Consider the following 12897-nt stretch of genomic DNA (forward strand, 5'->3'; position numbering starts at 1 on the left):
AAGTTTCACCTGATATATTGTACTCATAACAATACCTGGCTCAACATATCCTGGCAAATAAAACAAACTACTGGGAGGAAGAGCCCCTTGCTCTGGCTGAGCTTCTTTGAAATTCACAACTAGTATGTGTTACAGCAGTTGTATATCAGACTCCTCAGGACTATGTCTCTAAGCCTCCAATGCCATTTATACCCCTTGATTGCTCCCATTTGTAGATTCCAATGATGAGTTTCATGAATAAAGTGTACCACTCTGTGGAGGTGGATCTACACTGGAGAGGTAGCATAACAAAGAAAGCAGGCTCAGGGGCGCCTGAGGGGCTCAGTCAGTTAAGCGTCTACCTTGGGCTCAGGTCATGATCCCGGGGTCCTGGGATGGAGACCCGTGTCATCAGGGAGTCTGCTTCTCTTTCTCCCTCTGCCCCTCCCCACCCCACTCATTCTTTCTCTCTCTCTCTCAAATAAATAAATAAAATCTTAAAAAAAAAAAGAAAGACAGTGGGCTTGAAATCCTTCTACTTGAGTTTGAATATACACTCAACATTTACAAACTATGTAACCTTAGGTAAATAAATTCACTCCTCTAAGCTTCAGTTTAGAGGTTAAACAAACAGATAATAATAGCATCCACTTTTTATGGGTCGTATTGACATTTAAAAGATAATGTATGTAAAGCATTTAATACACTGCCTGGTACATAGCAAGCACTATAAGACAAGCAGTTTTTACTTTGTTATGAGAGAGTTGGCTTTCATCGGTGACAGTTTGCTTGAAAAGTATGCATTGGGGTTCACATTGCCTATCCGATGATTACTCAAGCTGGTATATAGCTAGGAGACCCTAACCCTCTAAATGCCTTGGCCCTAGCTAGAGTCCAGATGAACCCACAGCGCTATCTTAGGAGCAATTTTAAGCCAGAGTAGCTGGGGATATACCTCGTAACCCTGTGTGTGGCACTCATGGTCCCAGGGGACTGTACAGCACATTATCTTGTTTGACATCATCTAGTTCACTGATCAAAAAGGATGTGGCCTTGGAACTTGGTTTACAGACTACCAGGGCATACTTTTCCAGATTTGCCTAGAGGTCCTTAAGACTATCCCAAGCTCTGGAGCTCACGATTCCACTAGCACTATGATGTTTATGGTACAGGTATGATCCCTAGTTTATGGACTAAGATACTAGCATTCAAAGTGATTAAGGGACTTACAATTACCAAAGGAGCAATTGATCTGGGGCTCGAACCCAAGTGACTGATTCTAATTCAGTACACTTTTTTTTTAAGATTTTATTTATTTATTTGAGAGAGAGAGAAAGAGAGAGAGCACAAGAGAGGGGAGGGTCAGAGGGAGAAGCAGACTCCCTGCCGAGCAGGGAGCCCGATGTGGGACTCGATCCCGGGACTCCAGGATCATGACCTGAGCCGAAGGCAGTCGCTTAACCAACTGAGCCACCCTAATTCAGTACACTTTCAAGCTGCCCTTTTTTTCATTATTCTAATCAGAAATACAGATGATTACATCTTAAATTATCAGCTATAACAATAATATCATGAACATCCTATCTCTTAGAGAAAAAAAGACTATAATCTCACTGCTAGTGACATACACATACATCCCTGCATATATATATATGTGTGTGTGTGTGTGTGTGTATTTTTTTGTCCTGTATTACCATGAACTGTGATAAATTCATACTCTTCCACATAAAGCCCCTTGATCCCAGAGGTTAGCCAGGATTTGGAATGTAGTCTATGGCCCTGAAAGAGTAGTTAAGACTTTCCTGCCTATAGGCCTAAACTGTGATGCTTGTCCAAGCCAGCCTCTTGGTCCTCGTGTAAAGATATGTCACCTGGAAACTGCTTTCATAAAAAGTTTTCCTCTTCCTTATCCAGACTGTGCCACATACTCCTGATCTGAGGGTCATGAGTTCAACCCTGCATTGGGCTCTACTCTGGGTGTGATGCCTACATTTAAAAACAAACAAACAAACAAAAACCCTAAATAATGAAAGCTAGAGACTTCTGTAATTAACTACTCTTATCTGCATACTTTTGGACCTTTGGCTGTCAGCTCCACCTGGGATGGAGTCATGCCCTTTTGGACAATATAGCTTTCTGCCACCTCTTTGGGTTTTTTTTTAAAAAAAAAATTTTTTTTTAAGTTTATTTATGTATTTATTCATTTAAGTAATCTCTACACCCAACATGGGGCTTGAACTTACAACCCCGAGATCAAGAGTCACATGTTCCTCTGACTGAGCAAGCCAGGCACCCCCTCTGCCACCTCTTTGGATTGGAGAAATAAGAGAAGGCCCAGGAGAATGCATTCTCTGGAACCAGGGGAGGAGAAATATTTAGGATAAGAGCCAATTTTAAGCCAGTCAATCCTGCAGAAAGATGAAGAAGAGTGAGGATAGCCTTAGATTATTTGGTGAGAAGTAGGTCATGGTGACAATGAGGGAGGGTAGTTTCAATAGTGTGGTGGAGATAGGAGCCAAATTACAGGGGACTTTTACATGCTTTTTATAATAAAGAAACTCATACAAGAATCATTCGATAATGATGAAACATTTATTTAAGCCTGTCTTTGCCTACAAACCGCAAAGAACATGTTCACAGAAGTTCATCCTAAAGACTCAATCCTCATAGTTCCTCGGGACCTTCAATTTCCTTCTTCTCTGGTTTCTTCAATCTTTCTTCCCTTTTCTCATATATATCCTACTTATCCCTCCTCATATTCATCTACGCTCCAAAACAGAGATATAGGAGGAAAAAAAACCTTAATAATGAAATCTCAAAAATATAAACAAAAGTATGTCAAGCGCCTCCAGGCCAGGATGAAGAAATGTACAAGAGAGGCTCCTTTATCTCACCCTTAGGAGCATGAGAATCTTAATAAACAATGGTAATAGATAACTGAATTGGCCCTTCTTTGCCCTGAGCTGCTCAGGGGTCAGAAATGGAAATACCAGACAGGAAAGACTTAGGGGAGTTGTGAATGGAGGGAATATACAATTAAGTGAAAGCTACCGTCTTCAGAAAAGCTCCAGAGAAGAGGGTGGGCTGGCAACAGCAGCAGAAGCCTCCGAAGAACCCTCTGGAATACTGACTTCTCCTTTGCTAGAGAGACACAGGGCACTACATGTCCCACTTGCTTCTTTTCTCTGACTGGAATGCCTTCCTACTTCTCTGACTGGTGAGTTTCCAAGGGGTTTTCAAAGTCCAACTCAAACTACACCCATTTGATGATGACTTCCTTAGCAGAAGCCTTCCCTGGGCAGAGTTCACTCCTCCATTGTCTGGGCTATCATACCTCTAAGAGCGAGGGATACGAAGGATGAGATAAGTGGCCATACTCCTAAGTCCACTGACAAGTCTACCTGCTGGTCAGGAGCTCTCTGATCTCTGTGTCCTTAGGGCCTCATTTAGTGCCCGGAACATAGTAGGTGATAGATCACTCTGTGGGAGAAGGGAGAAGTGAAAAGAAAAAAGGGGAAAAAAGGAAGGAAGAGCAGGGTGGAGAAAGGGAGAAAGGAAGCATCTGACTTAACTTTTCCTGGCCAAAAAAAGGGAAGTGGATCTTAAAAACTCTAGAGGAAAGGGAAAGAAAAGGGGGAAAACACTTTCCTGAGTCCTCTCTGCCTCTCACTTTTTCTCTCTGCCGCCTCCTCTCACAACTCCTCTCACAACTGAGGTAGGACCTCACACAGCAACTGTCCTGTTGTCAATCCTGACCCCTGAACCCACCCCCAAGGAAGGAAAGAAGCCAGTCAGGCTTCTGGCTTCTTCCACCCCACCCCCTCAAACCTCATCCCATCCCTTTCCCACTACAGACGCCTCACTCCTTCACCTGGCCTTCCTCCTCCTCCCCACACACAGCACTCCCGCCTCTTCACCAGGGCAACTCAAGCCCCTGTGCAGCGCCAGGTCGGGACAAGGACTTCTGCCAAGAGGCTCTTAGGGGCAGCGTGCAGTGTGTGGGCTGAGGAAATGCCGGACTGAGCCTGCAAGTTACCTGAGAAAGAATATTGCCAAGAGGGCTTAGGTGTCCCAGGGGTTGGAGAGTAGAAAGGAGCAAGTCCTGAAAAAGGGAAGAGCATGACAATTACAGTCCTTTCCCCCACACTTCTCAAACTCTTTCAGGGGTGGCCTTTCCACAGTTTTCATCTTGATCCATGAGTCAGAATCATCATTTTTCTGACTGTCCTCTCATGGCCCCTACACATTGACTACTGGACCTTCTTAACTATCTTCCCAGCCAGATGCGCCTGCCCCACCAACAATGGGGTCAGGGTCCCTAAACCTTGTAGAGTGGCTCCTGGGCCTCCTTGCCTTATCCAGGCATTCAGCTGCTTCCCCCTCTCCAGCAGCCTTTTCCAGGAATTCTGGAGCTACCTTTTGCTCAATGAAGATCATATATACAAAAGCAGTTTGTGAGTTATAGAACACTGCGCTGGAATAAAATGCTATCGTGAATAAAACCTTCTCTTTCTCCCCCCATCATCTCTGTCCTTCTCTCATGATGTTTCTGATCCCTTCCTCCGCCCCCGCCCCCATCCACTGCGGCTCCGCACTCAGCCAGCAGGTTTGGCTTGGTGCCGTGTGGGAACCAAAGCTACGTGCTGCACAGAGGGCAGCGTCAGGATGCAGGCAGGCATCTCAGCCCGAGGCCTGGGCAGAGTTCCCAGGCAGAGCCATCGGTCCAGGCCAGGACAGTAAGCATGGATGAGGTGCGAGAGGGCATAAGTACGGTGGCTGTAGCCCCCCAGCACCAGTAGCTCCCCCTGCAGCGCAGCACCTGCAGCCCCCACATGGGGGGAGGGCAAAGGTGCCAGATGAGTCCAGCTATCAGTCCTCGGTTCATAGGCCTCAAGGCTCAGTAGGTCTCCCGTCTCGCCTAGCCCACCTGCTACATACAACCGGCCACCCAGAGCAGCCATGACATGGCCAGCCCGAGGTACCCCCATGGGGCTCAGAAGTGTCCCTGGCTTCTCAAGCTTGGGGTCATAGTGCAGCAACGAGGCCAGGTATTGGCCAGCGCCGCTGCAGCCTCCGCTCACGTACAATCGGCCCTCCAAAACAGCAGCTGCGTGGGCAAAGCGTGGTGCTGGAAGGGCAGGTGCGGGCCTAAGGGAGAACAGGGCACGTGATCAGGCAAAAGTCCTCTTCGACTTCTCTTCCAAGTCCCCTGGTCTTTCCCTGATGTCTAGAAACAGCCCCTTCCCTGCTCACCTCCAGACATTGAGCTCGGGGTTATAGGCCTCCACAGAGTTGAGAGCAACATCACCATTTCGGCCACCCAGGGCGTAAAGTAGTCCATCCAGGGCCAGCAGGGGAAAAAAGCTCCGAGCCTGGCACAAAGGTGCCATCTCCTCCCAGTCCTCTTGACCGGGATCCCACCTGGACACAGCGGAACAAAAGAAGAGAAGAGTGACCCCGGGACTCTGTGGGTGGCCAGGCCAACGATTTCCCTCAGCTGCCCACCTTGGGGCCTGCTCTTCTGTGGGGCCCATACCTGAGAGTCGAAGCCAGGGTGTTGGCGGGGCCGTAGAAATCCTGTCCCCCACACACGTAGAGTTGGCTCCCTGCCGGGCTCGCAGCCCCATGCCGGAAGCGCCCCGGGGCAGGCAGGGCAGGGAGCCGTCCCCACTCCACAGTTCGAACCAGTCCCGTGCCGCAGCGGAAGGCCCGGGCCCACCACACTCCTCGGGAGGGCTGTCTTCTGGCCATGTCTGATCGGAGCCCATCCCCGCCAATCACTACCAGTGCCTGGTCAGGCTCCCTCCGCCTCTCTTGACCCGGAACGGCAGCTTCTACCAGGAGCTGATGCAGCAAGTCTGGGGGCAGGGGGGGAGGCAGCCCAGCGGCCCGTACCCCCCGCAGCTCCCTGGTGGACATGCGGCCAAAGCGAACACGTCGAAGCAGGGCCTTGGCCTCTGACTCCTCGGTCTCGGGGTTGGCAGCTAACCAACGCCACACAGCCATGAAGGCCTCAAACTCCTCTTGCACGTGTAGTTCATCACTCTCCAGGAGCTCAGCCAGGCAGGCAGACGGTAAAGAAGGGAAAGTGGGGCACAAAGCCACGGCAGGCAGGTGGGTGAGGAGGTAGTGACGGGCTTTGCTCCAGAGCCTCTCTAACCCAGGGGCCTCAGCTATGGGGAACAGGGCCAGGCAATGTGCAGGGCTGAGGCCCCGTGCCAAGGCTCTCTGGCACAGAGCAAGGCAAGAAGAGCTCTGGTACCGCACAGCAGTCTGGGCAGCTCTCAGTAGTCCTGGCCACCCTGCCCGCACAGCACCCGTGTAGGCAAAAGAGACGAGGAGTCTCAGGTCCTGGGCAGAGATGGTGTGCAGAGACACCTCTGTGCCCTGGGATTCCCTCATCCCACTCAGGAGCATGGCGCCAAAGAACTCGCTGCCACAGGCCAGGGCTGCTCGGTGCACTGCAAGAAGGAGAAGCAGACGGGAATCCAGAGTGTTGCAAATTGCCAGGCACGATCCCAGCTTCACACCCCCAACTTGGGCCCACCACCCAAGGCCCCAGGCCGAACTGTGGTGTGCAACAGAATACCACGGGGTGCTTGTTAAAATGCAGGATTCAGGGACCCACCCCCAGAGATTCTGACTCAGTAGGTCTAGATGGAGACCCCAGAAATTTGTATCTTAACATTTTCAAGCACCCTGCATGAATCTCATGTTAGTGGCCTGAAGACACCACAATAAACATTGCTTCGGTTTTTTTGATCCAGGTCAACTGGAAAAAGAGCCTTGATCAATCAAGTTGAGTAGATGCTCTAGACAGCATTTGTTAAAAGGGGGCACAAAATAAACTGCAAAGACCAATGTGCAACTTACATAGGTCTCTGTTGTGCACAAAATAAAGTTCTTTCCTTTACCACTGTAAGAGCCACTGGCTTCAGTCATTCCGTTAGTCCAGTTTTACTTAGAAAATGGTACCACACTCAGGAATGGCTGTGACCTAACCTCCTCTAAGTGCCATTTCCTGCTTAAGATTTCCCATGTGCAGCTTTTCTCTGCACCACCCCCCCGCCCCTGATCTCAGTAGAATTCATGGAGTCGTGAATTTTAAACCGGAAGCCTTCAAAATCATCCTGTTCAATCACTCCTTTTAAGAGAAGGAAACTGAGTCCTAGAGAAAGGAAGTGATCTATTTTCTATTCCATGGCTGTCTGAGCTGATCTTCACCACCCACTGGCACTGACGTCAGGCTGCAAGGGGCATACTTTCGTATCAGTGCCCTTCCTGTCTGCATGGCCTCATGACACCGAAAATATCAGGTTAACAAATGCTACTAACTCCCTAGACTAATATGCTTCCCAATGCAACTCAATTTGAGATATTTGGCATCCAGAATGGAGTATTCTGACCAAAATATTTAACCCAAATCTAACTGAACCTTTAGCCCTCAATTCAAATTTATAGGAAATTGAGAGGCTAAGGGAACAAGTTAAAACAATGACAGAAAACACATACACATCTAGAAAATGGAGCATTCTAAGATAACTAATCTTGTTTCTTCAGTTAAGTCAAGTCATAAAAAGGGAGAGAGAGGACCATACAAGAGTAAAGGAAGCATAAGAGACATATATCTGAGCACAGCATAGTCCTTGAGTGGGTCCTGGGTTGAATGAACCAGCGCTAAAAGACATTTTTTGGCCAAGTGGGAAAATTTCAGCGTGGACTAGGTAATACTAAGGAATTATTGTTCCTTTTGTTAGACATGAGGAAGGTATTATGGTAATGTCCTCTTTTAAAGAGACACAGACCCAAATATTTGTCAGCAAAATGCCACAGATTTAAACTTCAGTGATAACTAAAATAAAGAGACGAAACAAATATCATAAAAATGTTAACTGTTAACTCTGGGAGATGGGTGTTTGAGTGTTCGTATTAATATTTTCTAATTTGCTGTGTGTTTGAAGTGCTTCATAGCCAAAAAGGGGGAAATGCTGCTGGAAGTCCTCTCAGGCAGCTAACAGGGCCGAACTCCTGGGGAAGCTTACGAACCTCCAGCTGCTCTGACCAACTGTGGCACATTGGCCTCTCTCAAAGGACAGGTGATTGTCTTTTTAAGCAGTCGGTAGCGCCTCGGTGCTTCCCAGGAAGTGATCATCAGTGACGGCTTTCAAAAACATATTGCCTGAGAAAATCTGCATTCATCAAAGCAGGTAAGCCATTTCAGTTCCCATATAATCAACCAACCTACAGCTCAGGGCCACCAGGAATGGGTCACAGCCACTTGTATTCTCCCTCCTACTCATCAGTATTCCCTAGAATTTTACTGGGCAGGTTTCCACCATTCAGTTGGAATGTTTCTTAGGGAAATGAAAGCAGGGATATAAGTATGTTTAAATTCCAAACCCTAGAGAGAATTTTATAACTATGAAATTGTAAATCCCCCCTCCATCTGCTACTATCAGAAATGATAACAAGCACTTTAGAGACCTGCTATGGATTGAATGTTTATGTCTCCCCTCCCCCCAAATCATACGTTAAAGCCATAGTCCCCAGTGTGGTGATATTTGTAGGTGGGGTCTTTGGCAGGTCATTAGGTATGGGAGTGGAACCCTCGTGAATGGGATTACTGCCCTTATAAGAAGAGGCATGAGCGAGATTACTCTCCCTCCACCGAGTGGGGATACAGTGAGAAGGTGGCCCTCTGCAAACCAGGAAGAGAGCCTTAACCAGAACCTGACCATAGGGGCACCCTGATCTTGGACTTCCAGGCTCCAGAACTGTAAGAAATAAATTTGTTGTGAAACCACCCAGTCTATGTTTTGTTAAAGCAGTCCAAGCTAAGACAGGATGCTTTTTCCTCTGGGAGTCCCAGAAGCACTTTGGGTTCCAGTCATTCTAATGACCAGTAGCTATGTGACTTTGGACATGTCTTAAAGTCTGGTCTCTTTATCAGTAAAGTATACAAGCTGAAGTAGACAATCTCTGAATCAATACCTTTTAATTTTAAATTTGTATGTGCCTGCATTCCAACTCCCATTTGTCAGATCCTTTGTGTCTTTGGTTTGGTTGCTTAGGAGGGAATGCATGGCCTAGTGAAAGCAGACTGGGCTAGTGAATAACAGCTTATATCCTGGTTCTCACCAGTTAACATCTCTGAGTTTACCGCTCTTCCCCTGCACCTAGGAATAATGGTACCCACCTCACTAGTTTACAGTGAGAATGAAAAGAGATGAGGTGTGTAAAAATTCCTGGACCCCAGTACCTCACTAAGTTAGTAGAATCTGAATAACACTCAACTTATTCAACCCTCGTTAGTTTTCCTGGTGATGAGCACAGTTAACTTCAAAGTGCCATGTCCTGGTGGTCTTAAGATTGTGGCAAAACAAAACCAGACCTTGTTCGTTAGCTGTAGGACTCATATCTACCATGGTGTCAAGCATCCTTAGGTGAGAGGACACAGTGAATTTTTCCACCATATTCCTCTGGCTTTCCTGTATCCTAAATAGAAGATGCCAAGAAGGGTCTTTGGTTAATCCCTGTTTGAGTCAATCACTTTCTGCTTGTTCTCCTGGCTTAGACTATACTCCTAACACCAGCCAGCTGGCTGGAAATTCCTTGTTACTGGCCCCAGGGAAAGCCACAGGGTCATCTTAAATCTGTCAGTGCTCCCAGGAAAACAACTCAGCTGCGCATGCCTCACTCTCAGTAGGTCTGGAAAGGCACCAAAGGCCACCCCCATGGAAATTCTGACTGCGGCAGGGATCAAAACCGCTGTGGTAGGGATCAAACCACCTGCAGCCTGCACACACATATTTGCACCTGCAGTAAGGTAATGCCCCACAGGTCCTCACCCCGCAGCCGGCAGCCGCCTGCCTCCAGCTCCAGGTCACACCCAACGCCTTCTTTGTATAGGAGCTCGATGCTACGCAGGTTCTCCCTCAGCTCCTCTGCCGGGCTGGGCTGCTTTTCATCTTCCCTGGCGCTTCCAGTCCCCTTGCGTCTCCCCTGGGCCGCGGCCTTCACCCGGGGTGCTCCCAGAGCCTCGGCCACGACCAGCACATCTCCCCACGGGGCAGGGCCCAGCAACCCCTCATACGCAAAGGTCAGCACGGCCTCCCAGGCCCCGGCGGCCACATCGAGGCTGAGGGGTGGTCGTGGACCTCTGCCGCCCAGCAGCCTGTCTCGGAAAAGGCTGCTAATTGCAGCCAAGATTACCCGATGCACCCCGTATACTCGCCCCCCAACTGACACCTCTTCGTCCAGCAACAACCTCTGCTCCCGAAGCCGCTGTGCTTCAGCGAAAAACTGGCTCGAATGTTCCTCGCTGCGCAGTCCCTCCGGCTCCGCCGCGCCTTCTTCGTCTTCATTCTCTTCCTCCTCTAGGGACAAGGCTGGTGACAGAATGTTCCCTGGGGCCTTAGGCCTGGGGACAGGCTCTTCCAGAGGAAAGGGGGGCAAACTGGGATCCTCGTCCGGGGAAGGAGGCCAGGAGGGCGTTCTCCGGTCAGGTAAAGGGAGGTCAAGGTGGTCCTTCTGGGCGGGAAGAGAGACGCTCCCCGGGTCGGAGGGACGATGTGCGGAGTCCAAGATGCTCATCGTCCAGTTGGCTGTTTTGCCGCAGGTGAACAGAGGGAAGAGAGGAGGGGTTCAGTGCTGGACCCAGAGAGGCCGGAGGAACCCCGGCCTCCAGCCCAGCGACATGACAGCCCCTCTCCCTACTTCAAACCCCACTCCCCACCCCCATCCCAAGGCTCGAGCAGCTAGGCTATACTGCCCAACTCTGGGATTCACAAAGCGCGGCAAAGCATACAAGGCGCCTGTGTACGAACGGACTCAGTACCCTGAGTGTATCCCACCCGGCTTGCCCCCATCCCATCCCGATAGTCACCCTCCGAAGACACCAGCGTTCCTCCTGTCTCTCACTTGAACCTTCTCAGCTTCGGACGGTGTGGCAGAGAGAACTTGCCCCTTAACCAGGTCAGTGGCCCCACCTGACTAATTATAGCCGGTGCTGGCGGGCTTGGGGACTGGGCTCTGGGTGCCCAAATTCTGACACCCAATCCCCGGGCCTTGTCCCGAGATGACCTCCTCCCTTCCACCTGTAGGTCACATCCTTGTGCTGAGCAAGGCAAATTCAGAAGCCAAGGAGGATGCGACTGGGGGAGTGAGCCTGGCGAGAAAGGCTGCGTTCACCGGATGGGTCTGGAGGGGGAAGGGGAAGGCAGTCTGGTCTGCGCAGACCAGAAGGAGCATGGGGCCAGAAGAGGGAAGGGTGTGTTTGGGGTCAGTTCTAGGCTTTGGTGAAGGTGAAGGGGCAGGGATCAGGACCCCGCAGGTGATCCACCCCGCAACTCAGTATTTCCTCCCTCCTGGGGTGGGGTCAGTGGTGAGAAAGAGAAGCCCAACCCTGTGTGTTCAGAGAGTCAGGGTGAGTTTAACCCTCACCTAGGTCTCTGGGATGAGGACTGTGGAAGGTGGGGTGATCTCCATTGCTGGGGGGACGAAAGTCCTGGGGGGCCATAAACATTTTCACTGAGGCAGGACACCAACAGCTGCTCCCTCTACCCAGGATAACACCACTTTCTGAGACTCCCTAAATCTGGGGTTTTCGCTGCAGTTCTAGGTATCTTCATGAGGAAGGAATTTAGGGACTGGGACAGCAATGCCTCTTTTCTCCCCTCTCCCTGGAAGGTAGGACAGGTTGGGGGCTGCTGGGGTGGATTCCCTGGCCAATAAAAAGACTGGTCCAGGGGCACCTGGGTGGCTCAGTCGGTTAAAGCGTCTGCCTTTGGCTCAGGTCATGATCCCAGGGTCCTGGGATTGAGCCCCCATCGGGCTCCCTGCTCAGCGGGAAGCCTGCTTCTCCCTCTCCCACTCCCTCTGCTTGTGTTCCCTCTCTCGCTGTCTCTCTCTCTGTCAAATAAATAAATAAAATCTTAAAAAAAAAAAAGATTGGTCCAGGCTGGATAGATTGACCCAACAGGCTGACTTAACCGGGAATCTAAGCACGATTGTTCCTTACACTCGGGTGAGAGTGTGGCGTTCACGTGGGGGAGGGGTGACACCAGACGGGTTCCTTTTTCCTCTCCTCTCAGTGGCACTATTTCCCGTTTCAAGAAGCCTGGGTCCAGCACTTGGCAGTTCCATCTGGATCATCTTCGCTTTGGCTAACAAGTCCTGGCTAGGCACAAGGCAGGCTTCACAGAGATCTTTTCAAACCTGCTCCTGGTAATGTTCATCCCCTCCTTTGATACGCCCTTTTCCCAAGTCCGCTGACCACCAGCCTGCACTTTTTGTGACTCCAGCCTGGACAAGTCATTTTAAGAATCAGGTGGAGGCATCAAATCAGTCACTAAAGTCTCTGTAATCCACTACCTCTGCGTTCTGCCCTTCCAGGAGCATGGGTGCACCTACCTAATATAGATCTGGAAAATAAGTTAGGGTTGGTCGGCATGGTGACCATGATTGTCCTTTTGTGCTTAGCAATGGCCAGTGTGGAGTGGAGGTCCAAGGCAGTGGCCAGGGAGTCAAGGTGGGGGGTGAGAGTAACTGAGGGGATGGCCGTGAGAGCTGGACAGATCTGGAAAGGGCCAAATGTGGGGAGATGTGGAATTGTGTGTGTGTGTGTGTGTGTGTGTATAGCTGGCAGAGCAGGTTCTCAGGGACCCAACCTGAAAATGGACAGATTTGCTGGAACAGACTCCATATGCCAACTCTTTAAGGGAAAAATAAGGACTCATTCTAGGGATCTGCTGGGATGAGCACTAGACAAGACTACCAGATGAGAAATGCCGTTTCCTGCTCCCAGATATTTACAATCTTGAGATCTACCCCTCTGGCAAGGGAAGGGAAACTTTACAATTTGAGGCAAGAAGGAAAAGGACTCCTTTCTGGGAAGAGGCTGATGGGAAGGGAACTTAA

General features: G+C 49.8%; 1 protein-coding gene across 2 annotated transcripts; it reads right to left on the reverse strand.

Annotated features, from left to right (window-relative positions):
* Positions 1–2552: 2552 nt before the first annotated feature.
* On the reverse strand, positions 2553–11538 carry KLHL33 (kelch like family member 33). Of its 2 annotated transcripts, none has more exons than XM_045900438.3 (5): positions 10865–11538; positions 9828–10583; positions 5516–6440; positions 5233–5400; positions 2553–5127 (listed from the first exon to the last, which is right to left on the reverse strand). In XM_045900438.3, exons 2-5 carry the CDS (start codon positions 10570–10572, stop codon positions 4575–4577), a joined length of 2391 nt encoding a protein of 796 aa, XP_045756394.1. In that variant the 5' UTR covers positions 10573–10583; positions 10865–11538; the 3' UTR covers positions 2553–4574. The 2 variants fall into 2 exon arrangements, with proteins under 2 accessions (XP_045756394.1, XP_064426813.1); XM_064570743.1 differs by lacking the exon at positions 10865–11538 and adding an exon at positions 8026–8168 and having other exon boundaries at positions 9828–9946.
* Between the last annotated feature and the right edge of the window lie 1359 nt (positions 11539–12897).

The sequence above is a fragment of the Mirounga angustirostris genome, unplaced genomic scaffold, assembly GCF_029215605.1.
Source record: "Mirounga angustirostris isolate CCGP_5_RB_7025 unplaced genomic scaffold, mMirAng1.0.hap1 SCAF_9, whole genome shotgun sequence".
NCBI lineage: Eukaryota > Metazoa > Chordata > Mammalia > Carnivora > Phocidae > Mirounga > Mirounga angustirostris.